The sequence below is a fragment of the Anguilla anguilla genome, chromosome 6 (genome assembly GCF_013347855.1).
Source record: "Anguilla anguilla isolate fAngAng1 chromosome 6, fAngAng1.pri, whole genome shotgun sequence".
Lineage (NCBI taxonomy): Eukaryota > Metazoa > Chordata > Actinopteri > Anguilliformes > Anguillidae > Anguilla > Anguilla anguilla.
In genome coordinates, this window is record NC_049206.1 from 27,774,159 (window position 1) to 27,801,905 (window position 27,747).

Below are 27,747 nucleotides of genomic sequence, written 5' to 3' on the forward strand. Positions count from 1 at the left end.
CAATATGTTTCAGATTAACATTAGTGTGTTTTGACTTCGCTTTCCAAGTTTCATTTCACTTCTGCATGACTTCCGTACCCTGCGGAGTTCGTATTTCAGGTTCCCCTGTATTTGTTTATGGGTCTTTTATGACTGAATGCTAGCTTGTTGGTTCTGTTTTAGATGATGCAATTTTTATGTCAACTGTTTGTTATGTTTAAGACAGTGAATATGTTTCTGCCTGTACTATGTGACCTGGCAAGGCCACACATTGACTACTACTGCGTGAAAAAATTCTTCCTAATGTCTGTACGGAATTTACCTTTATCATTTCCACGTCCCATCGTTCTACTTACAGAACTCCACCCAAAGAATCTTTTGTAGTTCACTTGGTTGATCCCTTTATGAATTTAAAAGCCTCAATCGAATCACCCCTGAGTCTCCTTTTACTAATCTTGAAGAGATTAAGCATCTTAAGTCTTTCCTCATGGCTTTTATCTTTCGTACCAGGAATCAATATATATAGGTATGTGTTCATGTGTGACGTTTTAGGGGTTGAGAAATTCATTAAATATGCTTAGTGAAAGCTGATGCTGTGAGCATTATTTAGGTAGAGTTATACCCAATTGGGTTATAACCAACTATATTATATTGGGTAGAGTGACAGATCAGTGGCCAAATATAGCCTACATTCTTTATTTTATGTCTGCAGACAGTTAGTTTGCACATAGGTTAAGTAAAAATATGGAGTAGGTTTATTTAAATAAACATTTAGGCTCGCTTGCCCTCACTGTGTGATATGAGGTAGGCTACCTATCTCATAATGTAAAAAACTATTTTCAGTGATTTTAGAATTTGTTATTATTATTTGGTCATGTTTAAGAAGTTGAACACTGTTTCTCTGTTTTCATGCATGTAGTGTGACTCGTGTGTGTTTTTTCTGACTCCTGCTGTGGAAAAAGTTTTCTCATCTGTATTGGAACTTGCATGTTTTTCTTCCCCCTTGTTGTAGAATGTGTTCCTTTTCTGTTCTCTAGTGAAACGTGTGTTCATTCACTCACCTGTAATTTATGTCTAACCTGTAGTGAAACTTTTCTCTCTCCTTTAGCGGATGAAGTTCCTGCTGCTGCAGCAGAAGTATTTAGAGTACCTGGAGGATGGGAAGGTGTTGGAAGCACTGCAGGTCTTGAGAGGGGAGCTCACGCCACTCAAGTACAACACAGAGCGAATCCATATCCTCAGCGGGTAAGCCCCTCCTTCTCCTTAAATTTTATATGCCCCTCCCATTCGTCCAGTTTTATATGCCACACCCGCTCTGTCTCCAGTTTTATATGCCACGCCCACTCTGCCTCCCATTTTAAATGCCACGCCCTCTCTCCCCCAGTTTTATATGCCACGCCCACTCTGCCTCCAGTTTTATATGCCACGCCCACTCTGGCTGCAGTCTTTTATGCCACACCCACTCTGTCTGCAGTTTTATATGCCACACCCACTCTAGCTGCAGTTTTATGTCACACCCACTCTTCCTACAGTTTTATATGCCACACCCACTCTGGCTGCAGTTTTATATGCCACACCCACTCTGGCTGCAGTTTTACATGCCACACCCACTCTGGCTGCAGTTGTATATGCCACACCCACTCTGGCTGCAGTTTTATATACCACGCCCACTCTGGCTGCAGTTTTACATGCCACACCCACTCTGGCTGCAGTTGTATATGCCACACCCACTCTGGCTGCAGTTTTATATGCCACGCCCACTCTGGCTGCAGTTTTATATGCCACACCCACTCTGCCTCCAGTTTTATATTTCACGCCGACTCTCCCCCCCCCTAGTTTTATATACCACACCCACTCTGCCTCCACTTTATGTCATGCCTGCTCTCCCCCCCAGGTTTTATGTTCCACATCCACTCTACCTCCAGTTTTATATGTCACGCCCACTCTGGCTGCAGTTTTATATGCCACACCCACTCTGGCTGCAGTTTTATATTTCACGCCAACTCCCCCCCCCCAGTTTTATATACCACACCCACACTGCCTCCTGTTTTATGTGCCATGCCTTCCTTGCATCTTTACCCCCTTCCAGCTTTGTCAGTGCCCTCCAGAATTATTGGCACCCTTGGTAAAGATGAGCAAAAAAGACCATGGAAAAATGTCATTGTTTATCAGGTTGAACTTGCACATATGAGAGAGCTGTATCTAACCAGTAATGGCAGTAAAAAAATTACCAAGAAAAACATCTCTTTATCAAGGAATTACTGTGTTTCCCAAAAACATGTGCCACAATTAGTAGCAGGAATTTTAGGCTTTAGGAACATAAGTTATTTCACTCATCCAATCAGTATTCCACTGTGGTATGAGGTGATATGAGGTGACACACACTCCCTTATTCATCCATCAACATGGGGAAGGTCAGAGAACACACAGATTAAATGAGACAAAAGGTTGTTGACTTTCTTAAATCAGGCGATAGCAAAAAAAAAAAAAGGCTAAACTCATGAACACATCTGTCTCCACTAGTAGGGGGATAATGAACAGGTTTAATACAACTGAAACTGTGATGAATTTTATCCAGCACACTTTGTTCATTTTAATTAGGAGATAAAATAATTTTGGAGGTTTCTCTATATAATTAAGTCAGCTTTACTTACATAGCTCGCTATTAGCATTTTAACGCTAGTAAAGGTCCATCTCCCATGTCCTTTGCCCCTGTTGTTGATGTCCTGCTGTTTTGCTATTGGCTTTTGTGCTATTGTGACCTGCGTTTTGCTTGTGTGTGATTGGCAAATTTCCTCAGGTACCTGATGTGCAGCCATGCGGAGGACCTGCGAGCCAAAGCTGAGTGGGAGGGCAAAGGGACTGGCTCCCGCTGCAAATTGCTTGACAAACTGCAGAGTGAGTGAATAGCATGCACCCACACAAACACACACACATACGCACCCACACGAACACACACACATGCACATGCCCAGAATTAAGTGGCAATAAATGGATAGTTACATTTACCTGAATGATGTTATTTTAGTTTTTTGTTATCCTTACGCTTTGACCCCAACCTTTCCCAAGACAAAAAAGGTTTATCCTCAACTTTAGGTCAGAGGGATCCGTTGGTACCATCTTATAGGAACAGTGTCTCATACGATATTGTTGGAAGTTCTGTGCCCCTACGGTTTGAAAATGTGTAATAGAATTGCAGTATTGTGTACTGTCAGTCTTTCATTCCTTCATCCCTTACTTTGTCCATACATTTTCCCCTTGCGAACACCAGAACACCAGACTGCAAGACAAGATATGCAGTGCAAGGCAACGGTACAGGTCTTCAGATATTTTGAGAGAAAGGGCTCAGAAAGATGAAGATTGCTGTCCTCACTAGGTCAAGGCTTTTGTGATGGCCACTCCAGTACTTTCACTTTGTTGTCTTTAAGCCATTTTTTTTTACAACTTTGGTGATATTCTTAGGATCATTGTCCTGCTGGAAGACTCAGTTGCGACCAAGTTTTAACTTTCTAGCTAATTTCTTGAGGTGTTGCTTCAGTATTTCTGGATAATCCTCCTTCCTCATGATGCCATCTATTTTCTGAAGTGCACCAGTCCCTTTTCCAGCAAAACACCCACACAATATGATGCTGCCACCCCCATGCTTGACAGTTGGGATGGTGTTCTTCAGATTAAAAGCCTCACCATTTTTCCTCCATACATAGCATCATTATGCTATGTATCATTATGATCATTATGGCCAAACAGTTCAATTTTTGTTTCATCTGACCAGAGAACACTCCTCCAAAAAGCTAGGTCTTCGTCCTGGTGATCACCTGCAAACTTCATTCTGGCTTTTCAATGCCAGTCTTGGAGTAGGGGCTTCTTCCTTGTGTGACAGCCTTTCAGGCCATGGCAATGTAGGATTCTCTTAATGGTGGATGTAGATACTTTGGTACCTAATGCCTTTAACTCCTTCACCAGTTCCTTTGTTGTTGTCTTGGGGTTCAATTGAATCTTTCGGACCAAAGTTCATTCAGCCCTGAGAGTTTGTGCCTCCTTCCTGAACGATGCTGTGTCTGTGTGGTCCCAAGATGTTTATATTTGCATACAATTCTTTGTACAGATGCTCGTGGTACCTTCAGTTGTTTGGAAATTGCTCCTAAGGAGGAACCGGACTTGTGGAGGTCCACAATTTTTTTCTGAGGTCCTGGCTGAGTTGCTTGAATTTTCCCATGGTATCAAGGGCAAAGGGCAGTGGCTCTAAAGGTAGGCCCTTAAATACAGCAACAGGTGCCAGTTAACTCCTAATTATGAAAATTGGACTGGCAGAAGCTTCTAAAAAGTCATATCAATTTCTGGAATTTTCCAGACTGTTTAAAGAGACAGTCAACTTGGTGAATGTAAACTTTTGACCCACTGGAATTCTAAAATAGTGAATTAAAGCTGAAATAAACCTGTCTCTAATCGATTGTTTTAAAATGATCTCTTATGTGAACAAAGTAGATGACATGAAATGTGCGAAGTTGTGAAAACTGAGTTGAAATATCTTTAGCTTAGGTGTATGTAAACTTTTGGCCTCAACTGTTACTATGGGTAAGATAGCCAAAAAGCGATCAAAAAGTTGGATCATCCCTTTGAGTATTTAAGTCAGTGTTCATTTTTGTGGGCACTTGCAGATTTTAATTAGGGTGCAGTAGGCTATTAAAATATGCAGTGTAGACATTTTTTGTAAACAGGCTGACCGGTTAACAACTGCATTTTGTTTTTATGGTAGAAGCTGACTCTATTTAACCCCTCATTTTACAAGATACATGTGATTTAAGTTACATTTCTTGAATAGGCTGCTCTTGCCTATTTGTTATCTGGCTGGTTACAGTTTTATTATTGAGAAGCTATGCTGAACAGACTTAGTTTCTGTAAAATATTTGCCTTCTGATAGGCCTCTTGTTTTTTGTAGAAATAAACATCCAGTCCGAAAATTAGTTTGATCTTTAACTATTCTGGTTACAGAGATATTTATTCTCTGTGTATTCAACCACGAAGCTTCTATAAAATGCTTCTGGATTATATGGGAATCTCTGGGGGGGGGGGGGGGTGTGCTAAATTATAGGAAATGGTCCATATTCAGCAAAAATTGTCCAATCGTCACGAGCCTCATCCTCAGTTTGATGCATTCTCACAGAATCACAACCTCATGGGCATTTTCAGTGCAGAAGCAGCCCTTTGGGATTGTGGTTTCCAGCCTGATCACAGGATTGACTATCGGAGAGCAAATATGCAGTTTTTTCGAAAAATAAATGGCAATGAAACAACTTTTGCATTGTCCGTCCTGTCTATACAGGGGGAGTACGATAAGAACACCGACGTTGTCTTTGAAACGTATCTGGAAATGTCCATCGAGAACATAAAAGCACCTGGAAAAAGCAGAGGAGCAAGGACACCAACTGAATAGGTTCACAGCGAGTTAGACAGTGCAGAACATTTTTGAGCAAAGTCAGCCATAAAAGCAGTCTGATGGCTTTCTTAGCTACTGAATGGGCCGAAACTAGAGCATCAGCAGACATTGCAGGGTGAAGTGCTACTAGTGACAGCAAAGGTGAATTTCTTCAAGATCTCAAACCGGGGCAGTCAAGTGGTCTCTGAACTCCAGTGTGTATAAAAGGAAGCTGGCCTGGCTGGCGTCTGCTAAATGCTGCAGCTTATGCTGCCAAAGAAGGCCATAAAACAGTTGTCATTTCAGCAGGTGCAGTGGTTTGTATAATGTGTTTACATTTCCACGAAAGGTATAAAGACCTTTTTGTTCCTTCAGTATGGAACAAGATCACGCACAGGATTGGGAGAGGAGGAAAGGAGCAGTGAGGTGGAGAGATATCTGCTGAGCTCTCATTGGGACTCATGCATACATAGGATGTGATTCTGTAACAGCACTTGCTGGTAAAAGCTAGTGCTTGTTAAATCTGGAGAGCAGCAAAGATGTACAAAACACATTCATGAAGTTATTTCAGGAATTCAATATCAGCAGCACTCATAAACACATAGAGATATGTACGTGCCCTCTGAATGCCCTTAAAGCGTATGCTTTGCAAGTGAATAACCTAAGATGCCGTGTGCTGACCAAAAGAAATTGAAAGCCACCAGTTGTCAGTGTCACCTTGAATGGACTCTCAGGAAAAGATATTTAGAAGCAAACCCGCAGAGTCCTGTTTGAAGGGGATGGAAGAAGTTCTGGATACTAAGCAGTCACCAGTAAACTGGATGGAGGTTCAAAGGCAGCTTGAGTTTACTGGCGTATACCAGGAAAAGTAAAGCACCAGAATGTGTTTGCTTGGCAAATGGCCTGAAGTGCACTGATAAGAGCAGCATCAAAAACTGTGAAAGCCATTCATCAAATTCAGAGGATGAGGAAAGGGAATTAATATGAATATTGCACTTAAGAAGTTCCACTGTAATATTATTAACAGGATAAGCCAGAGGTTACATACTGGCTTAATTACAGTGAATGTTTACTTTTGCAAACTGCTCGGTGTAAATGTTCAGGTATTCAACAGAGATGTGCAATTAACAAGTCGAGACAACAGTCAAATGAAAATGGGAACACTTCACACTTCATCAATTTTGTTTGTTTGTCTTAACAATTGGCAGGAGATTTGTGAGTTGCTAACAGTCAAATCTCATTTATGAAAAAGATGTTATAACAACCTTTGTTTCCCATGGACACCGTGATATTTTGAGTCTATTGCAGTTCTGGCATCCTGTGAAACAACTCGTGAAACTTTTCAGTGTGTATAACTCTTTGGTGCAGAATGTACAATGGTTAAATTCAGCTAGTTTTGAAAGAATATAAACGGTAAGGTTATGCCACAAACTCCAAGGATGAACTGTCTATTAAGTGTAGATAAATATGTAAATAGAGGTCTTTTCATCTTGCAGTACAGAAAAATATCTCACAGGTTATTTGGACAACACATCCCAAAATCAATTTTTGTTTGAAAGCTGTGGCTCTAAATTTTTCAGCGATATACAGTGTGATGGTGTCTTGTTCTATGCTGACTATTTTGTATCAAGTTGTTAAATGTCTCAAAAACAATTATTGGGATTGAGGGATGAAAGAAATGGCATTGCAGCACTGCTTGCTGTCTATCAACTCCAGGGACATTAGACTGTCCACAAAATTACTGTTAGACATTCTCCCCAAAATGGTGCCCATTAAAGTCTCAGGTTCTGGCCTATACACTAATATGCTTAGAAGGGGTGTTTTCAAGCCTGAGTGGCTAGCAGTCATAAAACTGATTCAGATGTCTAGGACATGGTGTAACAGTGTGCAATTAAAGGGCCTGTGTGACAAATGGCCTGCTTAGTCATTATCCATCTCTTCTGCTGAATGCCAAGAAGAGAGTCAAAATTCCTCACCAGTGTGTAGCGTGATTGCGTGACAACCTTACTGTACCATTATGCTCACCACATATCAGCTGAGGTGGAGAGGGAGGGAATAATATAGCCAGTTAAACTGGGGATTATTACAAGGCTGGGCCGAGAGAACCAGGTTGGGAGGTTTGCCAGGACGCCAAGGATTCCAATTTTACCCCACCCCAACTGTTTGTGATGAGTGCCATTGGATTTGCAGTGGCCTCAGTCAATCAAGAACTGGAGTTTAACGTCTCTCCTGATTGGCTGGTTTCTGTGTCTGCAGCGTACCTGCCCCCCTCCGTCATGCTGCCCCCCCGCCGGTTACAGACCCTGCTGCGGCAGGCCATGGAGCTACAGAGAGACCGCTGCCTTTACCACAACACCAAGCTGGACAGCAGCCTGGACTCCATGTCCCTTCTCCTCGACCACGTCTGCAGCCGGTACACCCTCACATCTCCATATTCCTCTGCCCCCTCTTCAGAGATGTGTTTTTCCATATTTTCAGACCATAAATGTCTCAGCCAAAGACAGAAGGCTTGACTATGCTAGAAGGGCACGCATCAAGAGCTTCTGAATTTTTACAGCAGATAACAGGACAGGAAGTTCAGTAATAAAGCCAAATAGTAGTATGGCCTCAGAGACCTTTCGGCTCTGAAAAAGTGTGTGACTAATTAATCAGGAAACATTGGGAAAAATCACAGCCTTGCTCTTCTTCTTCCTCATCTTATTCATCTTCCTCTCTGAGCTTTCTCTTACTCACTCTCAGTCCTTCACACGCATCTCTACTGTCTCTGTAATGTGCAGTCAAGGGTGGTAACGATGATAGAGATGGCCTGACCCGATAATGATTAAATACTGTATTTCTTCCTGGCTAGTCATATATGAAATGTTGGATGTGATTTGTGCAGTGGATCACAGAAATAACAAATGGTGTGTCATTTCATAAAAGGAATGCAAAAATTGGCAAACATGATCTCTGTGGATGATATGTTGCAGTCAACTTGTTTGAATGTTCAAGCTTTGAGTGTTATCCTCCAGTGCTCAGTCTTGTACTTTTTCATCTCCCCTTACAGGAAACAGTTCCCCTGTTATACCCAACAAATCTTAACAGAGCACTGCAATGAAGTTTGGTTCTGCAAATTCTCAAACGACGGCACGAAACTGGCAACAGGATCTAAAGATACCACGGTTATTATATGGCAGGTGGACCCGGTAAGTTTTCATATCATAGTTCCACTTTTCTATGGGCAGTACTGGAATGATTTTAACTAAACGTATGCCAAAACAACATTTTTGTTTTAGAAGTCATACGACAAAACAGATCTTAAGGCTTACTATACTATTATCAAACTTTTCTTAGCCATGTGTCCTTCAAGAAAGCCACAGAGAACGATAATGGTTACGATTCGTAATGGATTACGAATTACGAATGGACGTGACTTTCTAATGCAATTTCTCTGCAGTTGATTCTGAGATGTTTATCAGGGCAGCACAGTGTTTCCCCTATAATTGTACAGGACTGGTGGGCTGCCAGGCCAACGAAAACCCCTGCCTGCCCCCCAAAATAATAAAGAAATAATATTATTGCCTCGACTCTATTGAAATAGTCAACTAGCTAGTAAGCGTTACGTGGATACTGCCTCTCATAGCTAGCTAGTGAACATTAGCTATCAATGTTGTGATTGATCAGCTTGAACGAGTTTACGCGTCCAAAGACAATTTCCCCATAATGAATCTTGCAGCGAGTTATAACTAGAATCGATAGCTTATGTGAACATGGCGCCGCCTGTGGCAAAATATCCATATTATGATGCCATGTTGTAATTTTTTTTCCAAGGCAAGGAAGATAAAGTGCAGCAATGACTGTTAATGGTAGCTTTGCCAAAAAATGGTCATCAATGATGTTTTTTCTATGATGAAAATGGGAAGCTAAATAAAAACCCTCCTAAGATTTGACAAAATGTATTTTCATCGATGAATTAAAACAAGATGAAAACGTCATCAACAGACGATTGGACAGTTAAGTGGTCTGAAAGGCTGTACACAATGCTTTCTAAATTTTGTACAATTCATTATTAAAGCATGAAAGCGTATGACGTGCTGATCCATTTGTGATGGTGCAGAGTTTGCAAGGTGGGTGCATGCACATGAATGGATAACGTTCTAACCGCGCGAAACACGACGATCAGGCAGCTAAACAGGAACACATGTATAATGCTGTCCCTGCCCCAGACGGTTTTTGGGAGAAACGAGAAGTGGTGTATGGACAAACTTTTAATATGTGACTCCAAGGAAAACAAGACACATGCCATGTGTATTTACTACTGTATTTTACGACTAACATTAAGCGCATTGCAAAAGAAGTCTTTTTGAGCCAAAAACACTGGACTTCCCTCTAATGTTTGCTGTAACAGCTCATTTGAGTTGTGCAGCCAGAAACAATGCAGCCTGCTGTGCATGTTTCATATACTTCAGCCACGCTTTCTGTTCTGTAGCCTGTAACATGAACAGCTCCAGTTTTTGGTAGTAAAACATAACAGCTGGCTTGATTGCAGTAGGGTATATTAATCTAGTTGTGTTGTTATTCCATTCCAGTTGTCCTAAAATGTTACTGGAATATGTAACCTGGACTTTAAGATGGACTAAGGATGTTAGAGTTACAGTCTATTAGACATGTTTGTGGTGGTTGAGCTCTTCATCTATTGGTTGTAATGTAACGGGCATAATGTTAAGCATCCTGTGACTCGTATGTCTGGCGCAAGCAAATTTGAAGCTACCGGGTTTGTCGTTTGTTTAAGGCTTCAGAGATTTAATTCAAGATTTTTAGCTAAAGTATCTGTTCATTTTTCTTTAGATTCTTTATATCGTTCTATATTTTTTTATCTATTAGTTGTATGATGTAATAATATGATGTATGTAGCTAGGTAAATGCATTAGTAGTACCTATTTCACTGCTAAGGTATTTACAATATCAAATGCCCTTCTGTAGGTTTGCTTATCCCACTGGGCCTGTACTCATCCAAATTTAAATAAAAGTTGCTTTTTCTCATAAGATGAAGTTATTGCCTTATTTACCTGTAAGAAATTGCATCTACATAGATAAAGATGGTGGTATATGATTTAAAGGTGGATTAATACCATCTGAAGAGAAAATATTACCAGAATCGGTAGCATTTCTTCCATATTCATACAGGACTGAAACTAACACTAAGGGTAATATTTTAAAGAATAATCAAGTAATTATACATACGTACAGCCTCTGGAAACATGACATCACTGTACTAGCTGCTTCAAAGTTACTTGTCTTTTATTTTCTTTGTATACTCAGGGTGTTCCCCAAATTTGTGTATAGCCAGCCAGGTGAGAAAAGTAGCCTGCTCCGGGTATTTGCAGCAGGGAGACAAATTATTGTGATGACATAATTTTTACTAAATTAATTCACTAACCTAAAAGTCTAAAAATAGCAAGCCAAACAGAGGTCTGTAGCCGGCCATTTAGCTGACAGCAGGCGCTTATGGAACTCCCTGCACACCTGCCACTGTAAAGCCCGTTGGTTGTCAGAAACTTCTATAAATACTGCAGTGTACTTCCATGTTTTGTGGCACATGAACTGTCTGGGCCAATAAAAAACATACTCTACAACTGACATAAAACAAAAACCTCAGAATGTGAACTATCCCTTTAAGCTGTGAAGAATATGAACTTGCAATCCTCTGAAAATTCTGTTTAATTTATGTGCATCTCCATTATGGTTCTCCTATAATAGGAGTGCTTTGAAATATAATACATTTTAATTTAAAGTGGAAAAAGTTGTTGTTTGCTTTTTTTAAGTACCCTATTTGGAGCAAGAGTGCATGCGCGCGTTCGTGTGTGTGGGGGGGACAAAGACATATTTTTTCTTGACTTGGCTCTACTCCACAATTGTAGATCTGTTCCAGACAGTTCAATTGTGGTTTAAGTGCAGATTCTCAGCTTTTATTATAGACATTTTGGTTTGACAATGTAGAAATTACAGCACTTTTTATATACAACACTCTCATTTCAGGGCATCATTATGTTTGGAAAAAAAATGCTTCACAGGTGTTTCTGATTAGTCAGCTGTGTTCAATTGCTTCCTTAGTGCAGCTATAAGAGAGCTTTAATAAGCTTTTTATAAGAGAGCTAGAATCTGCTCTTGATTCTAGGCTTTTGATTGCCTTTGGAGTCTGTTATTGGCGTTTGTCAACATTAGGACCAGAGCTGTGCCAGTGAAGGAAATCATTGTGAGGCTGAGAAATAAGAAAAAAAGGCAAAGACACAGGTCAAACCTTTGGGTTACCAAAATCAACTGTTCATAACATCATTAAGAAGAAATAGAGCATTAGTGAGCTCAGTAATCACAAAGGGCCTGGTAGGCTAAGGAAGACCTCTACAATTGATGACTGAATAATTCTCACCATAATGAAGAAAAAACCCCAAACACCTGTCCCAACAGATAAGAAACAGGACGAGGCTGGCATGTATGTGTCAATGACTTCTGTTCACGAACAGAACTACAGATGCTTCGCTGCAAGATGCAAACCACCAGTTATCCGCAAAAACAGGATGACCAGGTTACAATTCCATACAGAGTACCTAAAAGAGCCTGCAGAGTTCAGGAAGAAGGTCTTGTAGGCAGATGAGACCAAGATTCACTTCTGTCAGTGTGATGGCAAAAGCAAAGTGTGGAGGCCAGAAGGAATTGCCCAAGATCCAAAGCACTCCCCCTCATCTGTGAAACATGGCTGTGGGGGTGTTATGATTTGGGCATTTATGGCTGCCACGGGTACTGGCTCACGTGTCTTCATTGATGATATAACTGCTAATAGCAGCAGCAGAATGAATTCTGAAGTGAAAAGCAGCACCTAATCTATTCAGGTTCAACCAGATGCCACCAACCAGATGGCGTTTCATCCTACAGCAAGACAATGGTCCAAAACACATTGCTAAAGCTAACAAAGGAGTTTTTCAAAGCCAAAAGCAGGCAAATTCTTAACTGGCCAAGACAGTCACCCAGTCTGAATCCAATTTAACATGCGTTTCATATGCTGAAGATAACACGTGAAGCAACTAGCCCCCGAAACAAGCAGGAGCTGCAGTACAGGCCTGGTTGAGCATCTCCAGAGAAGATGCTCATCACCTGGTGATGTCCTTGGGTCACAGACTCCAAGCAGGTGCATAATTGCATGCAAGTTAGAATCTGCATCTATGAGAAAAAGAGACTCATTAAAACCCACCTGTTGAAATGCTTCACCCCAAAGTGTGGGAGCAGAGGGCTTTTATCCCCTTGATTGTCCAGAAGCAGCAGCAGCTGTGAGCTCTCATTATTGATTTCAGGTGCGCTGGGGAGAGTGCTGCTCTCTGATTTGCTGCCGCTTGTGTGGTGAACCTGCTGCAGTCCATGGTGCTGACTTGCTAGTCTGGTGGCTGGTTTGTGATAAATACATCTGGTATGGGTGGGGTGCTAGGAACTGGTGATGGTAGTCTTCTATTTGTTAGCCTGGGTGAGGGGAACCTGACAGTATCCTTTGGGTAGATCGAGCATGGTTATGAACCGTGACTCACCAACTGTACAGTCATCTGCCTGGGTTTTGGGATAGGCTTCAAACTCCGATACCATGTTCAGCCGTCTGACGTCATTACAGGACCTAAGGGAGCCATCATGTTTTGGCATGAGGACAATGGGACTGGATCAGGAGCTGTGCAGGCCTCCTCGATGACTCCCAGTTCCTTCATCCTTTTAATTTCCTCCGCTGCCAGCACTTTACTGTACGCTCTTCAGGGATCCGGGACGGTCGCATGTTCACCGCAGTGCGGGCTGGCATCCTGCTCTTCTATATTCTAGTTCTGTATTGTTCTAGTATGGGATGATATGCAGACATGGATATGTTGAATGCACGGCAAATGACACGCACCGGCTATTACCTTCGACCTGAAGGGTGTCAGGATTTCCTGTGGTATGTCCACCTGCCTGATGAGGTTTACCATCTCACGCGTAATGGCTTTTGCACTGGCCACTCGTAGCGAACCCACCTCTGGATAGCGGTGCGCATAGCCCAGGATTACCAGGATGTATTGGTGACTGTGAGCCGATTTGGGGAGGGGTCCAACCAGGTCCAATCCAGTCCACTCTAAAGGTGTCTCTATAATAGGGAGAGGGACGAGAGGTGCGGGTGCAGGTCTTACCAAAGAGGTTAGTTGGCAGGTCTCACAACTTCGGCAGTAGCCTTCGGCAGTAGGGCTTCATATCTTCATTCTGCTGTGACGGATCAGCCACCAATAATAATTGTGCCAGTTTAATGGCAAAAGATGTCTAAGAACATTGTTACCCAACATAAGAAAATACTGAAATTATGGATGGATGACTAATATTGTGTTTTTGTTCCCTGGTTATAATGGAAATTGTTTAGTATAACTCACCCAGTGAATTTGCTTGTGCCACTACGGTGTTCTTGAAAGTGAAAGTGAGCACTTGCAGGCTCATTACTCCAGCAGCTGGCTATCTTCTCTAATGAGAAATGAAGATGTCCTTTAGCACTGTTGGTGTTTATCAGTTGCTGACATTCAGCAAGTCCCTCTTGTCATTATTAGACAGTTGTTTTGTTTTTTTGGTAAACTTTGATGAGAAAATGTGTACAGAGCTGTTATGTGCCTTAAAAAAAGAACCAAACTGAAATGCATTTCATAGAACAATGTTTATTGCAAATTGAAAGTAATGCCCAGTTTTTTTGAAAGTTTGCCCTCTGCAGTAACTTTCATTCTTTGGCATTAACTGTGTTTTGCTAACTTTGTTATCATAAAGTTTTAAATGTTTGCTATAATGTGACACTTTTCTGCTACTGGTGCTATTTGCATATTTTTAAACTTGGTTGAAATATCTTTCTCAGAGTCTACTGCCCACCTCTTTCTGATTTTGTTAGGGAAAGTACTAGTATTATAAATAGCATTCATAATTTTATGCACCAGCTGCAGTACATGGATTTTCGAAACTGAGTTTTTGAATTTTTCTGTTGCATTTTTGTGATCCCCACAACTCCTGTGAGACCATACAGATGTTTTTTAGTATACCATTCTTACATTTTAATGAGAAATACTCAGTAAGAAGGGGGCTTGGAGGCACAGACAAGATCTTGAGTTAATTTTCAATGTGTTTGTGTATGCTCCATTAGATTAGTGGCTTTAGTAAATAAATGAGAAAATATATATGTACATAGATGCAGTAAAACGCACAGGCCTGGCAGAGCATCATTGGGGAAGATACCCAGCGTTTGGTGATTTCTGTTGGTCGCAGACATCAGGCAGTCGTCAGATGTGAAAGATTTTCAAATGGGGGAAACTGTATAAAAAGGCTTGTGTCACCATCTGAATTCCTTTGCATGTAACTGTGTGTCCTTTTGGCTGTTTTTCTCAAGTCATTTGTATGTTGGCAGGAGACTCACCAGCTGAAGTTGCTAAAGACTCTGGAAGGCCATGCCTATGGGGTCTCGTACCTGGCCTGGAGCCCTGACGACACCTACCTGATCGCCTGCGGCCCGGACGACTGCTCAGAACTGTGGCTGTGGAACGTGCAGGTAGCGCTCCTGCACGCCCTCGCACTCACTAGAGACCAGAGCCGTGTAGCGATGCCAACGGAAACAACTTTTTCCCAGATAAAAGGACTTTTTAGACCCCTCTTCTTTTTCTTTTTTTTCAAACCACAACTTTAGAAATTGGACATGTTTGATAAATAGCATGTCAACCTAAATATGTATTAATACTGCCCTGTGAAAATGAGGAGAAAAGGTTGTTGCACTCGGGATAAAACTTGTACTGAGTCTATAAGGCCAATAATGAAATATTAAAATTAAAATGCTAACCTCGCTCTGTGAAAATGCATCAGTCTTCAGCATCAAGACATAATGATTTTATTCATGTTCACATAGTGATTCATGTTTATGATTGTGATAAACTACTCATGTTATAAAGTCAAACATTGACTAATGCAGTTTGAATAATGGTCACAGCTGAATTGTGAAATCTGGTCAATATGTTTTTTTTTATGTAATGCAAAAAGCATATTATTCAGATTTTGTTGTTCTTATACATTGCACACCATTTTTTTCCCTTTCACGTTTTGGAATGCCCTTTCAGCGAACACTGTCTGATATGTGTAGAGTTAAATGTATGAACTGGTTAATTACAGGTATGAAATGGCATTCAATAACATATATGTTTCCCCCTGGTGGCCAGACGGGGGAGCTGCGGACAAAGATGAGTCAGTCTCACGAAGACAGCCTGACCAGTGTGGCCTGGAACCCAGATGCCAAACGTTTCGTCACAGGGGGACAGAGGGGCCAGTTCTACCAGTGTGTAAGTGCTGCAGGAGATGCTCGTCTTTTAGAGCGCGCCTATTTATCCTCTGTTTAACCAGGAAGTCTCTTTGAGAAAAAAAAAAGAAACGGTTTCCCAAGAGTTTACCAAGAGTCACTGTGTGTATGTGTATAGGCGGGAGCTGATCTATGTGTGTGAGGCAGAGGGCACAGTTTTCGCCCCAGGAGGCTGAAATTTGGCAAGGACGTTGGTCATGACCGAAGGTAGAGCTGAGTAACTTTCAGGCCGATTGACCAAGAGGGGGCGTGGCGATGGGCGTGGCCTATCACAAAAAGGCACATAACTTCCGAGTGGATTCACCGATTTGCACAAGATTTTGTGGAAAGGTTGGTCATGGACCAAAGAAGAGGTCACGAGTTTGTGTGAGGGTGTGTGCATGGATGCATGCACACATGGATGCATGTGCGTGTGCGGTCACAGCTATTGCGGATTCACGCTTGTTTATAGACAGAATTAGATATTCTGTTGGGTGATTAGTCACTTGACTGGGCAGTTGAAGTGCCTATGGGGATGTCTGGAGGATAACCATTGAAATACAAGTTTAAATCCCCGTAGGTCACATGGTGGAGATAAACTGGTGGCCCTGGTAATGAGCGTTGATCTGTGTGTGTGAGGGCTGATGAGTGTGTGTGAGGGCTGATGTGAGTATGTTCATGAGTGCTGAGGAGTGCGTGCTAGTGTGCTATCTGACGTGTGCGTTTCACAGGATCTGGATGGGAACCTGCTGGACTCCTGGGAGGGCGTGCGGGTTCAGTGCCTGTGGTGCCTGAGTGATGGCAGAACAGTGCTGGCGTCAGATACACACCAGCGTATCCGTGGATACAACTTTGAGGACCTTACCGACAGAAACATGTAGGTACCCCTGTTCCTACCATCAGACTGAAATGGACTTACACAGACTAAAACATGCTTAAACCGGCTAACAAACTGAAATAGACTGACACAGGCCTAAACTGAAACATGCTTAAAAAAAACTAAAATGGGTTGAATGTTATTTTTTTGTTTGTTTTCTGCAGAGTGCAAGAGGATCATCCTATAATGTCTTTCACTGTTTCAAAGAATGGAAGATTAGCTTTGTTAAATGTAGCAACTCAGGTAAGCTATGCTTCTATGCATGGTAAGCAAAGTTCCAGATTGACTTCTGCTAAAAAGTCCTGCAGTCTACTGCATATTCTTGTGAGCACTGAGTTATCAGATGCATCTCAAGAGAATTTGGATGCCTACAATTGGAGAAATTACACAAGATCAGGATTTGTCTGAAGTGACTCAGTATTGGTTTATTAGTGTAGCATTTCCCCGGAAGTTGGATGGGTTTATCACTGTAATCCTGGTTTGTTTTCTCAGTATCAAATGCTTAGCCTGTAAAGTGAGTTCAGGGTGAGGGTGTTCTCTGCATGCTGTCCACTGACCCCTGCTGGTAGGAATCAGGCAGTGTTTGTAAATGGTTGTACTGACCTCTGCTGGCCTGCAGGGAGTGCATCTATGGGACCTGCAGGACCGCGTGCTGGTAAGAAAGTACCAGGGCGTCACCCAGGGCTTCTACACCATCCACTCGTGCTTTGGTGGCCATAACGAAGACTTCATCGCCAGCGGGAGCGAAGGCAAGGGCATCCACCAGCTTCACCGTTTCTCACTACAGCTGTCTTAAAGCCCCGCCCATTCCCCCTACCTAACACCGTTTCTCACTACAGCTGTCCAAAAGCCCCGCCCATTCCCCCTGCCTAACACCGTTTCTCACTACAGCTGTCCTAAAGCCCCGCCCATTCCCCCTGCCTAACACCGTTTCTCACTACAGCTGTCCAAAAGCCCCGCCCATTCCCCCTGCCTAACACCGTTTCTCACTACAGCTGTCCTAAAGCCCCGCCCATTCCCCCTAACTAATACCGTTTCTCACTACAGCTGTCCTAAAGCCCCGCCCATTCCCCCTAACTAACACTGTCTCAAGCTGTCCTGAAGCCCCATGCATTCTGTCCTAAAGAATGAATGAATGAGAGGAATGTTTTTAACAAACATGGCAGTGCTATTTTGTCATATGGAGACACATGGAAGTGTGTCTGTGGTGTTTTGTCATATGGAGACCCACGGAAGTGTGTCTTTGGTGTTTTGTCATATAGACCCATGGAAGTGTGTCAGTGGTGTTTTGTCATATAGACCCATGGAAGTGTGTCAGTGGTGTTTTGTCATATAGCGACCCATGGAAGTGTGTCAGTGGTGTTTTGTCATATAGACCCATGGAAGTGTGTCAGTGGTGTTTTGTCATATAGCGACCCATGGAAGTGTGTCAGTGGTGTTTTGTCATATAGACCCATGGAAGTGTGTCAGTGGTGTTTTGTCATATAGACCCATGGAAGTGTGTCAGTGGTGTTTTGTCATATAGAGACCCATGGAAGTGGGGTTTTTATACCCATGGATGTGTGTCAGTGGTGTTTTGTCATACAGAGACCCATGGAAGTGTGTCTGTGATGTTTTGTCATATAGAGATTCATGGAAGTGGGGTTTTTACAGCCATGGATGTGTGTCAGTGGTGTTTTGTCATACAGAGACCCATGGAAGTGTGTCAGTGGTGTTTTGTCATATAGAGACCCATGGATGTGTGTCAGTGGTGTTTCTAGACCCATGGATGTGTGTCAATGGTTTTTCTTGACCCATGGATGTGTGTCAGTGGTGTTTATAGACCCATGGATGTGTGTCAGTGGTGTTTTTAGACCCATGGATGTGTGTCAGTGATGTTTCCACCCCTTTCCTGCTGCAGATCATAAAGTGTACATCTGGCACAAGCGCAGCGAGCTGCCCATCGCCGAGCTGACCGGACACACGCGCACCGTCAACTGTGTGAGCTGGAACCCAGCACTGCCCGGCCTCATGGCCAGCGCCTCGGACGACGGCACCGTCAGGGTCTGGGGCCCCGCCCCCTTCCTGGACACGCAGGATCTGGAGGGGCTCAACGGTAATTTAACCGCTTAACCTCGTGCAGCGAAACGGGCTGCCCTGTCAGTGGATGTTAGGCAAAACCACCAGGGGCCAATAAGGAGAATTGCACCCCGCACTTGTGGCTCTGAAGCAGCAGGTAGTTTTCCGCCTACCGGAACAGCACCAGGCTAATGCTATGGTGTGGGGAAGGAAGCTATAAAGCACCAAGTTTGGATTTTCTTTTGCGGTGTAGCGCCAAATCACTCCAGGCCTTAATGCTGGTGTTCTTTGCAGATATTTAGCATGTCTCTTTTTCTCACTGTGGATGCTTAGATGGGGGGGGGGGCATAAGAGCAAGTAGAGGATACCTTTGAAAGAGAAGTATTTCTGTCTGCTCTCGGTCTCTGATCCTCTCTTGTCTCTCCCCAGAAAACTGCTGTAGCATGGATAGTTGATGGTGATTTTGGAGCGGAAGACTTCTCTAAAATAAAACGACAAAATATAAAAGATATAAAAAAGAGAACGAAAATAAAAAGAAAGGAAAATAATTAGTTCAATTTTTACCCTGGCTGTGGCGGTTGGCTGTGGCGGTCGGTGTTACAGTGAAATGCAGACGAATCTCTGGACTCAACTGAAACAAAGTAAAAAGAACAAAGAGACCCACCTCTGATCCACTCTAACCTGGGCTGACCTGCTGCCTGGTCTCCAGCTCCCCCCACTGTGGCTGCACCGAGACGCCCCTGAAACACCCGACTCCAGGCTGCAGCCTCTCTCCTCCTGCAAACTGCAGTCTCGCACACGTACCCAAAAACGGACACACATGCACACCGACACACACATACGCATGCGCAGACTCGCACGCACACACACACTCACTCACTCACACACACACACACACATGCGCATTCACACACAGCTGGCAGACAGACAGACACATGCACACACACACGCACAGACGCTCACACACAGGCTGGCAGAGGGGCGGACAGACAGACAGACAGACAGACAGACAGAAAAACACGCACAGACACACACTTTCACCCGCATACAGACACACACACACACACACACACACACGCACGCTCACACACAGGCTGGCAGACAGACAGACATGCACAGACACACACATACACCCGCACTCAGACACACACACTCACTCGCTCATATCCTTTCCCCTACGCCTCTGTTGTCCGCAGCCATCCTTTATCACATCCTGGAGACGTCTTCCCACAAACCCCCTCCGGACCTCCATCATTTCCCTGCAGCCCAGCCATTGGACTCGGGGGTTTGTTCTACATCGCCTGTGTTTATTGGGGCTGACGGTGTGTTTACTTTTTTTTTTTTTTTTTTTTTTTGGAGGGGGGGATGGGGGTTACTCTCTTTTCTTTCCTTTTCCTTGCTTATAAATATACAATTGCGTTAAATAGTGGCAAAACCCCCCCCACAAACAAAGTTTGCTTGTTTGGATTTTTTTATAATAATTATAGCATTATTGTTATTATTTAACAGTTGGATAGAGGGCTTCGTTAGTGGCCATGGAGTGCTTTAGAAATAATTATTTTCTCAGATAGGAAAGCTCATTTCCTTCCTTTTTTCCTAACGAAAAGTTGCTCAAACTTCTGCCATCCCTTCTCCCTCCTCCCCTCCCTGTCCCTTGACTCCTAGCCCCCCCGCCCCCTCCTCTGCAGCATGGCTGATGGTGGTCATATTGGTCACACCAGTTCTGGTGTGGAGGGTAGGGGTGAGAGGCGGAGGTCCGTTATTCGCAGGTTGTGTGTGTGCGTTCGTGTGTTTGTTTGTTTTTTTTGGGGGGAGGGGGGTGCAGGGTTGGCTGGTGGAAGTGGGTCTTGAGCTGAGGTAACTGGTTTGTGGTTGCATTTTGAAGACATGCTTTTTGAAGCTGAGGTGCGGATTCGCCACAGTGGGGTTATATTTGTGCACAGCACTTGTCATTCCTCTGTCAGTCATTGTGTATGTTTGTGTAGTGTCTAAGTGTGCCGTGCGCGTGCATGTGGTTTGTACATCTATTTGATGTGTGTATGCGCGTGTGTGGATTCCATGTGCAAGTGTTTGCACATTGAGTGTGTCTGTGTGTGTCTGTATGTCTGTGTGTCTGTGCAGCATTGTTCTCACCAGTAGGTGATCATGCCATTTTTTTTTTTTTTTTTTGGCCTCACTTTAATTGTTTTGAGGATTTTAAACTGCAAGAATTTTAACAGAATCTGAGTCATTTGAAGCCCTCATTCACCTCTGTGGGAAATGAAACAACTTTTGTAGCTGTTTTGTAGACTTCTTCAACAACAGGGCTCTTCTGGTTTCCTTTTGCCATTTACCGTCAAGTTATCCCAGAATTCTGCATGCGGGGGTCAGCCAAATTCTCACACTGTGGGCCACAGGGACACTGGCAGGGTCGTTTTTTTCTCACCCGGTTGCTGGGGGCATCCGTAAGGTCTCACTGTCGCAGGGGCCAGCTGCAGGGTCTCTGTAGTTTGCTGGGTGTAACTGTGTGGTCTCACTGTCAGGGGGCAGCTGTGGGGTCTCTCACTCCTCACTGTCTCTCTCTGGGGGCGGGGGGGAAGGGGGGGGGGTTTACATTGTTCTTTCATCAGCATTAGCATGGCAGGTAGGAACTTGCTTCTACATATACACCCTCACCTTATTCTGCAAAAGCAGAAGTTTCAATGTTACCAGCTGACAGTCTGCGACTGTGGAGGGGGGCAATCAATTGGAAAGGAATGCAGCTGTGATCTTAAATCCATGACTCTAGCTACAAAGTTCTTATCCCTTTTCTGTCCCCCCATACCCACCTCCATCCAGCTCTCTACAGCAGTGGTGGCAGTACCTTATAAAAGCTTTTGCTCCTGTTTTTTTTTTTTTTTTTCAGTATGTTATGACTATTTGCTATGGACTGATATTAAATGTTTAAAAAGACTGCTTTTCTGTCTGTTTTTATGGAATTTTTGTTACTTATTTTGTTCACATTATATCATTTTTTTTCTTGTTTTGTTTGACCTTTCCCCTGTATTATCATATTAAACTATAACCTGCCAACGGGTCTCCTTATTATATATATTTTTTTGTATTTATGTTGTATCTACTACTAACACGTGTAATATAAAGGTACACATCACAAAATGTTTATGTTTTAATATGGTCGAAGAGCCATGTCATCAAAATTACGGACAACATAGTGCTTTTTATGCATCAGTTGTTAGCGAAGCCACCAGTGCTAAAGAGCGACACGACGTCATGTTCTCTCGGTACACTGACCGATGTGGCTGTACACACTGAGGCAGTTTTCCTCACAGTGATACGCCCCCCCCCCCCCCCCCCCAATGTTCAGAGGCTGAACCTTCAGCACCCCCCCGCCCCCCCAGGCGTTATAGACTGACCCTCTTTCAGTGTCCACAGAGGCCGATTCCTAAACGGAGTGGACACTCTCAGGTGGAGAGAGGTCTGCATTTGTATGCAGCACACAAATATATTTTTATCATCTTTTGGAAGTTTGTATTATTTGGTGAATACGCTGTAAATCCCTGGCCAGAGCGGATGCCCCAGGTGAGACCGTCGGGGACGAGAAAACGGGCCGCTGCAGCAGCCAGGCTTCCCAGGATATGTTTGCATTAAATGTCTTATTACAGAAGTGATTGTACTGTTTTGTAATGTTGTGTAGGAGAAGTGTTATGTATGCATATTTTCAATAAAGAATTCAGGGTTTTAAAGAAAACCGTGGCCCGATGTGGCGTCTGGTGGGGACTGGAGCGGACTCTGCCGTCGAGGGGGAGGGGAAACCTGGCAGGGCGTGGGGAAACTTCCCTCCCTCTCCTTCCCTGTGTAGTAGGCCATTTCATAGCTGGGAGATTCCCTTGTGATACAGTGATACAAGTACTGTGGGGAATATCAAAGTCATAATTTGAAAAAGCTGTTGTCTTGGAGAGTTCATAAAGTCTGAGCTAACGTTATATAACTGAGGCCCCTCCTGGTTCAAGTTGGTGGACTGAAGGGCCTGTATTCATAAACCATCTCGGAGTAGGATTATGGATCCTGGCTCAGGTTTTCCTTAGGTTAACCTCATGGAAATCTTGGATCAGGGTCCATAATTGTAGTGTCTCTTAGAGTAGGAGTAGAGTAGTAGTCTAACCGTATCCTGGAGGGCAAAAATACTAAATAGATCCTAGATCTGCATTCCTGCCCTGAGATGCCATGAAAATAGGTCCTGGTCTCTACTGTGGCGATTCAGTCATCACATTTCAGAGAGCGCGGATATAAAACCATGATGCTGTCTGTTCATGGTAAGCATGCAGCTTCAGTATTTAATTTTGCTCCAACTGAACTCAGACCTGTTGCTGCACTTCTTCTGGAGACCATCAACACCAGTACGGTTGCAGTACATGTAAAAGTGAAAAGGGATGGTATGGAATGGTAATGGCAGTCAGTTCAAGTATAACGTAACAAATACCTGCTGGAAATTCCAGTTAAGACCACCTGGGATTCAATCTCATTGAAACTGTGTTTTTGACACTTCTCACTGGTCTATAGCTGGTAGAGTAAGATGGTGGCTAAACAGGAAGACTAGCTGACTACAGGCTGGTCAGTCAGCCAGCTAAAACCAGCTGGAAATGCTGAAACCCAGCTTAACCAGCTTAGACTGGTTTAAAATGGAATTTTCAACAGGAATAACAGTCCCTATACTTGTTAACAATTACATTTTTGATGCGTAAAGACAAGGGTCCCCACTCCTTTATGCTTCCCTCTCTTTTGAACCATATACATCTGTAATGGCCTCCAAATTTATGGGAACACTAGATTTGCTGCAGAATAGTTTTTTCTTTGGTTTGTTTTGTTTTGTTTTGTTTTTTTGGTAATTGGAAGAATAATTTCCCCCATATTTGGAATCATATTGTGCCTTGGCTTATTCCTATACTACCCACACATGCATACCAAGAGGACAGCCACTGGAGAGAACATACTCCTCTAATGGACTACACCAAGTCACTTTTCTGTGAGCCAGTCATAGTTTACATCAGAGACCTCAAATGCAGTCTACAGGAGAAACCTTGTGCTTGTTTGAGGGGAGGCATGTGTCTTGCTAACAACAAATGTTCACCTCAGGGCTGCTGGTGTTTACTTGGGAGGAACCCTAGGTTCTTGCTGGGACATCCTGCTACTATGGACCCCAGTCATAGTTGCCTGCTGAAGCTGAAACTTGGAACTATAGGGCCCATGCTGAATGTCTTTACCAGCAGAGCCACAATGGAGCTGGAGAATAAGGTTCTGAACCTGTATTGTGAATGATGTGTTTGCTGTGAGATTCAAAGAAACTCGGTTATATGTATGTCTGTACATGCTTGATTAAGGTTGAACAACAATTCTTCTGTGTCTGGTCAGGTTGGCAACAATTTACAGCAGTGTCATTAAAGCAATACATCCCAACACCAATATATAACTGTCCATGCTTGACTTTTGTATGTAAATACATAATGTAAATTATGCAATCTCCTATAATGGTGAACCTTAGTCAGAATGCTACAGTGTAATTCTGAAAGCTGCTCCCTGTGAGCTAGTGAATACAAGGTTGCTTTCTCCAGTTACTGCCAAAGATTGTAAAGTAAATTTTAGTCCAGAAATGCCCAGATTGGGTTAAACTGTTGTGAAGAATTTCTCGTTCAACATAAATTCTCTGGGTAATTATTTTTCTGTGCTAGTGCCTTGATTCACTATCCTGTAAAATCAACTCTTGCAGGTTATTTGTGCCCCACAAATGTACATTTTCCTAATCCTGGCAGATAAAGCCAAGTGTTCAGTACAGGGCCAGGATATTTGATCTCAATTTGTTCAACAAACCCTAAATCATTAATCTCACAATACAGTTTGCCTCAATGATATCTCACACTGGACAGCTAATTACCCTGTACTAAATCTGACCTTGCCAAAATTTGGCAACTAACTGTAGTTGATTAAACGGGCACTTGAAAATGGAAGGAGGGCTTTTTGTATTCACCAAAGTGAAACACATCCTGGTCAATCATAGTTTACACACCTGCACAAGTCAATGGTCACCTGAATGCAGGATTTTGTGTTTTTTTATGCAGAAAAAAGCCAAAATTCAGGCGGGAAAACACTGCGTTATTTTTTTTACATAACAAGATTATAATGAGTGATGACCCAGACTTGAACAACAACAAAATAATTACTCCTGATTCCTTGAACCTATCATTTTTTGGTGTCTAACATTCAAGTTGTTTAATGATCATAACATTTACACAGCTGGGCATTGTGAGATTTGATAAAGCGCTTAATTCAAATGAAAAGTTCAAAAGGAAATGTCATGCTCTGGCTGGCTTGTTCAACATGTGTAAATTAGAACAGAAATAGCTCCTAAGATTTTTAATATTATTCGCCCAGCGACTAATCCCTCTACTTCATCCCACTTCTGTTACAGGTGTCATATTAAATTATGAACCAGGGGGCACAAAATTAATCTGAGAGGGCATTGACGGCTTTTGCCCCCTCATGGCACAGGGCACAATATGAACCCTTTCAGGTATATGGCCAAGTTAAGTATTTAACCAGCCAAACTCTGTTTGATAACACAACAGTGTCTGTATCTCAGACTACCAAGGACCTTGGTGTGATACTCTAAACCAAGCTGTTTTTCATCACAAATAAAGCAATAGTGGCCCAGAGCCATAGATTAGGCTACTTATCTCTGAAATACGAAGAACACAACTTGCTAAACCAGCTCCAATTCACATCCTTGATTTCTCGCACCCAAAACTTAACTCTCTGCTGGTTGCAGCTGCATTTGTCACCAGGCCTCTCCAGTTTATCTCGGTTGTCGTTGCTTGACTTTTTATCCCAACTCTGCTTCTCTCCATTAGCTACTGGGCATGGTTCGCATCAAACTGAACACTGGTGCTAGCTGCATTAACCCCTACTTATTTGCAGACAATCATCAAATTATATTATGCCTGACCTCATCATTCTACAATTTCTGGCAGTTCTTCCCCTGCGTGAACTGCAAGTCAATTCTTCTGTTTCATTCTTTTCCCCTAAGTGAATTGAATTGAATTGAATGGGCATGTTTGGATTATGCATTTATTTATTTATTTATTTATTGGGATATTGAAAGAGCAAGTAGGAATTTTATCTGCTGTATATTTTGTCACAACGTGGTTACTGTAACGAGTAATGTAGGTTACATCGCGCATTTAAAAAAATTAAGTGCGGATAGTTTAACCAATCATTTTCGAAGTGTAGATGTCGTGACCGTAATTTCAAAAGTAGGCTAGTCTAAGCTTTGCTTATAGCATATTTTTGTATATGTAAAAAAAAAAAGTTTTTTTTTATTGTTTTTTTTTACTAAATGCAGCCAGAAGCCTTGACATATCATTTAAATATTTTTTGTATAATGCGCAAATTGTCTCTGACGCAATGACAACGTAGCTGGTTCAATGTTTGACGTCAGAGAGGGGGAGAGCCTTTTCGTGTGAAGCCGAAGCCCTATCAGGCTAGTATCTGCTAGAGCTCAGCTCCGTGAAGCTAACAACAATTAGACTTCCTGTATATAAGTTCCGGTCAAAACTTCCGGTGAGTTTTATCAAACTACAAGCACAGAATTAACGTTAATAGTGTTAATTAGTCCCTAAAAATAGCTTTACAGTAACCACGGGTTTGAGCTTTGATAGAGACTTACCTTTATTTAAAAGCATTTCAGGTATAATTTGTACACAATCGCTAGCTACTAGCTTCTATCTTGCTATTTGACTGGTTTAAATTACTAGCTTGCTGTTTGACTGGTTTAGATTAAGCCTGGAATATTACTTTGTATGTATATTTTTTAAATTATGCAATAATATCTTTGAAATCACATTCCAAGCAATTGTTTCTGGTGTTTTACTGTAGCCCGGCCATGCATTGCTATACACTGTCAGTTCGGTACTGGCTCATTTGCATACCAGAGTACTGCCAAAACTAAAAATTGTTATCAAATGAAAGGGGGTATACATTTACTCTACAGACGCATACCTATAACATTATGTATTAATTTCTTTGAAATCATGTTACCAGCAATTGTTGCTGCTGGTGTTTTAGTGTAGCCCGGCCATGCATTGCTATACACTGTCAGTTCGGTACTGGCTCATTTGCATACCTGATTACTCCTAAAACTACAAATTGTTACCCAATGAAGGGGGTATACATTTACTCTACAGACGCACATCTTCAAGATTATGCAATAATTTATTTGAAATCACGTCCCCAGCAATTGTTGCTGGTGCTTTGGTATAGCCTGGCCATGCATTTCTATACACTGTCAGTTCAGTACTGGCTCATGGTTTACCAGATTACTGCCAAAACTAAAAATTGTTACCAAATGAAAGTGGGTATACATTTACTCTACAGACCCATACTTATAACATTATGTAGTCATTTCTGTGAAATCATGTTCCCAGCAATTGTTGCTGGTGTTTTAGTGTAGCCCGGCCATGCATTGCTATACACTGGCAGTTCAGTACTGGCTCATTTGCATACCAGATTACTGCCAAAATTGTTACTAAATGAAAGGGGGTATACATGTACTCTACAGACCCATACCTATAACATTATGTGCTTGCTCATTTGCATAACAGATTACTGCTAAAGCTTGTCCTGTGGGGAAGGTGCAGCATGCTGTGGGGAAGGCAGAGCTTGCTGTGGGGAAGGTGCGGCTTGCTGTGGGGAAGGTGGAGCTTGCTATGGGGAAGGTGCGGCTTGCTGTGGAAAAGGCGGAGCTTGCTGTGGGGAAGGCAGAGCTTGCTGTGGAGAAGGTGCGGCTTGCTGTGGGGAAGGCGGAGCTTGCTGTGGGGAAGGTGCGGCTTGCTGTGGGGAAGGCGGGGCTTGCTGCTGGGAACGTAATTTTCCAGAAAGGACTGCGTAATGTTAAAGGTATGGGTTTAAATATGAGTATATCATGTGTAATTATATCCAACTGTATTAGTTACAAAAATAAAAACGACTAAATCGCACTTAAGAAATAATTGCATTTACCGAGCTTTTAGTTTGAAATTTTTAAACCGGAAGTCTCAAATTGTTGCCAACAAC

General features: G+C 42.6%; 1 protein-coding gene across 1 annotated transcript in view; it reads left to right on the plus strand.

Annotated features, from left to right (window-relative positions):
* Positions 1-19,269, plus strand: part of LOC118230315 (WD repeat-containing protein 26) — a 32,684-nt gene extending 13,415 nt beyond the window's left edge. Inside the window, exons 4-14 of the mRNA XM_035423199.1 lie at positions 1,088-1,224; positions 2,780-2,877; positions 7,652-7,808; positions 8,442-8,580; positions 14,817-14,957; positions 15,616-15,735; positions 16,463-16,608; positions 16,773-16,851; positions 17,228-17,357; positions 18,509-18,703; positions 19,096-19,269. Of these exons, the coding sequence (XP_035279090.1) occupies positions 1,088-1,224; positions 2,780-2,877; positions 7,652-7,808; positions 8,442-8,580; positions 14,817-14,957; positions 15,616-15,735; positions 16,463-16,608; positions 16,773-16,851; positions 17,228-17,357; positions 18,509-18,703; positions 19,096-19,121 (1,368 nt within the window). The 3' untranslated portion in view covers positions 19,122-19,269. The remainder of the gene's footprint in view (positions 1-1,087; positions 1,225-2,779; positions 2,878-7,651; positions 7,809-8,441; positions 8,581-14,816; positions 14,958-15,615; positions 15,736-16,462; positions 16,609-16,772; positions 16,852-17,227; positions 17,358-18,508; positions 18,704-19,095) is intronic.
* Positions 19,270-27,747: the final 8,478 nt, after the last annotated feature.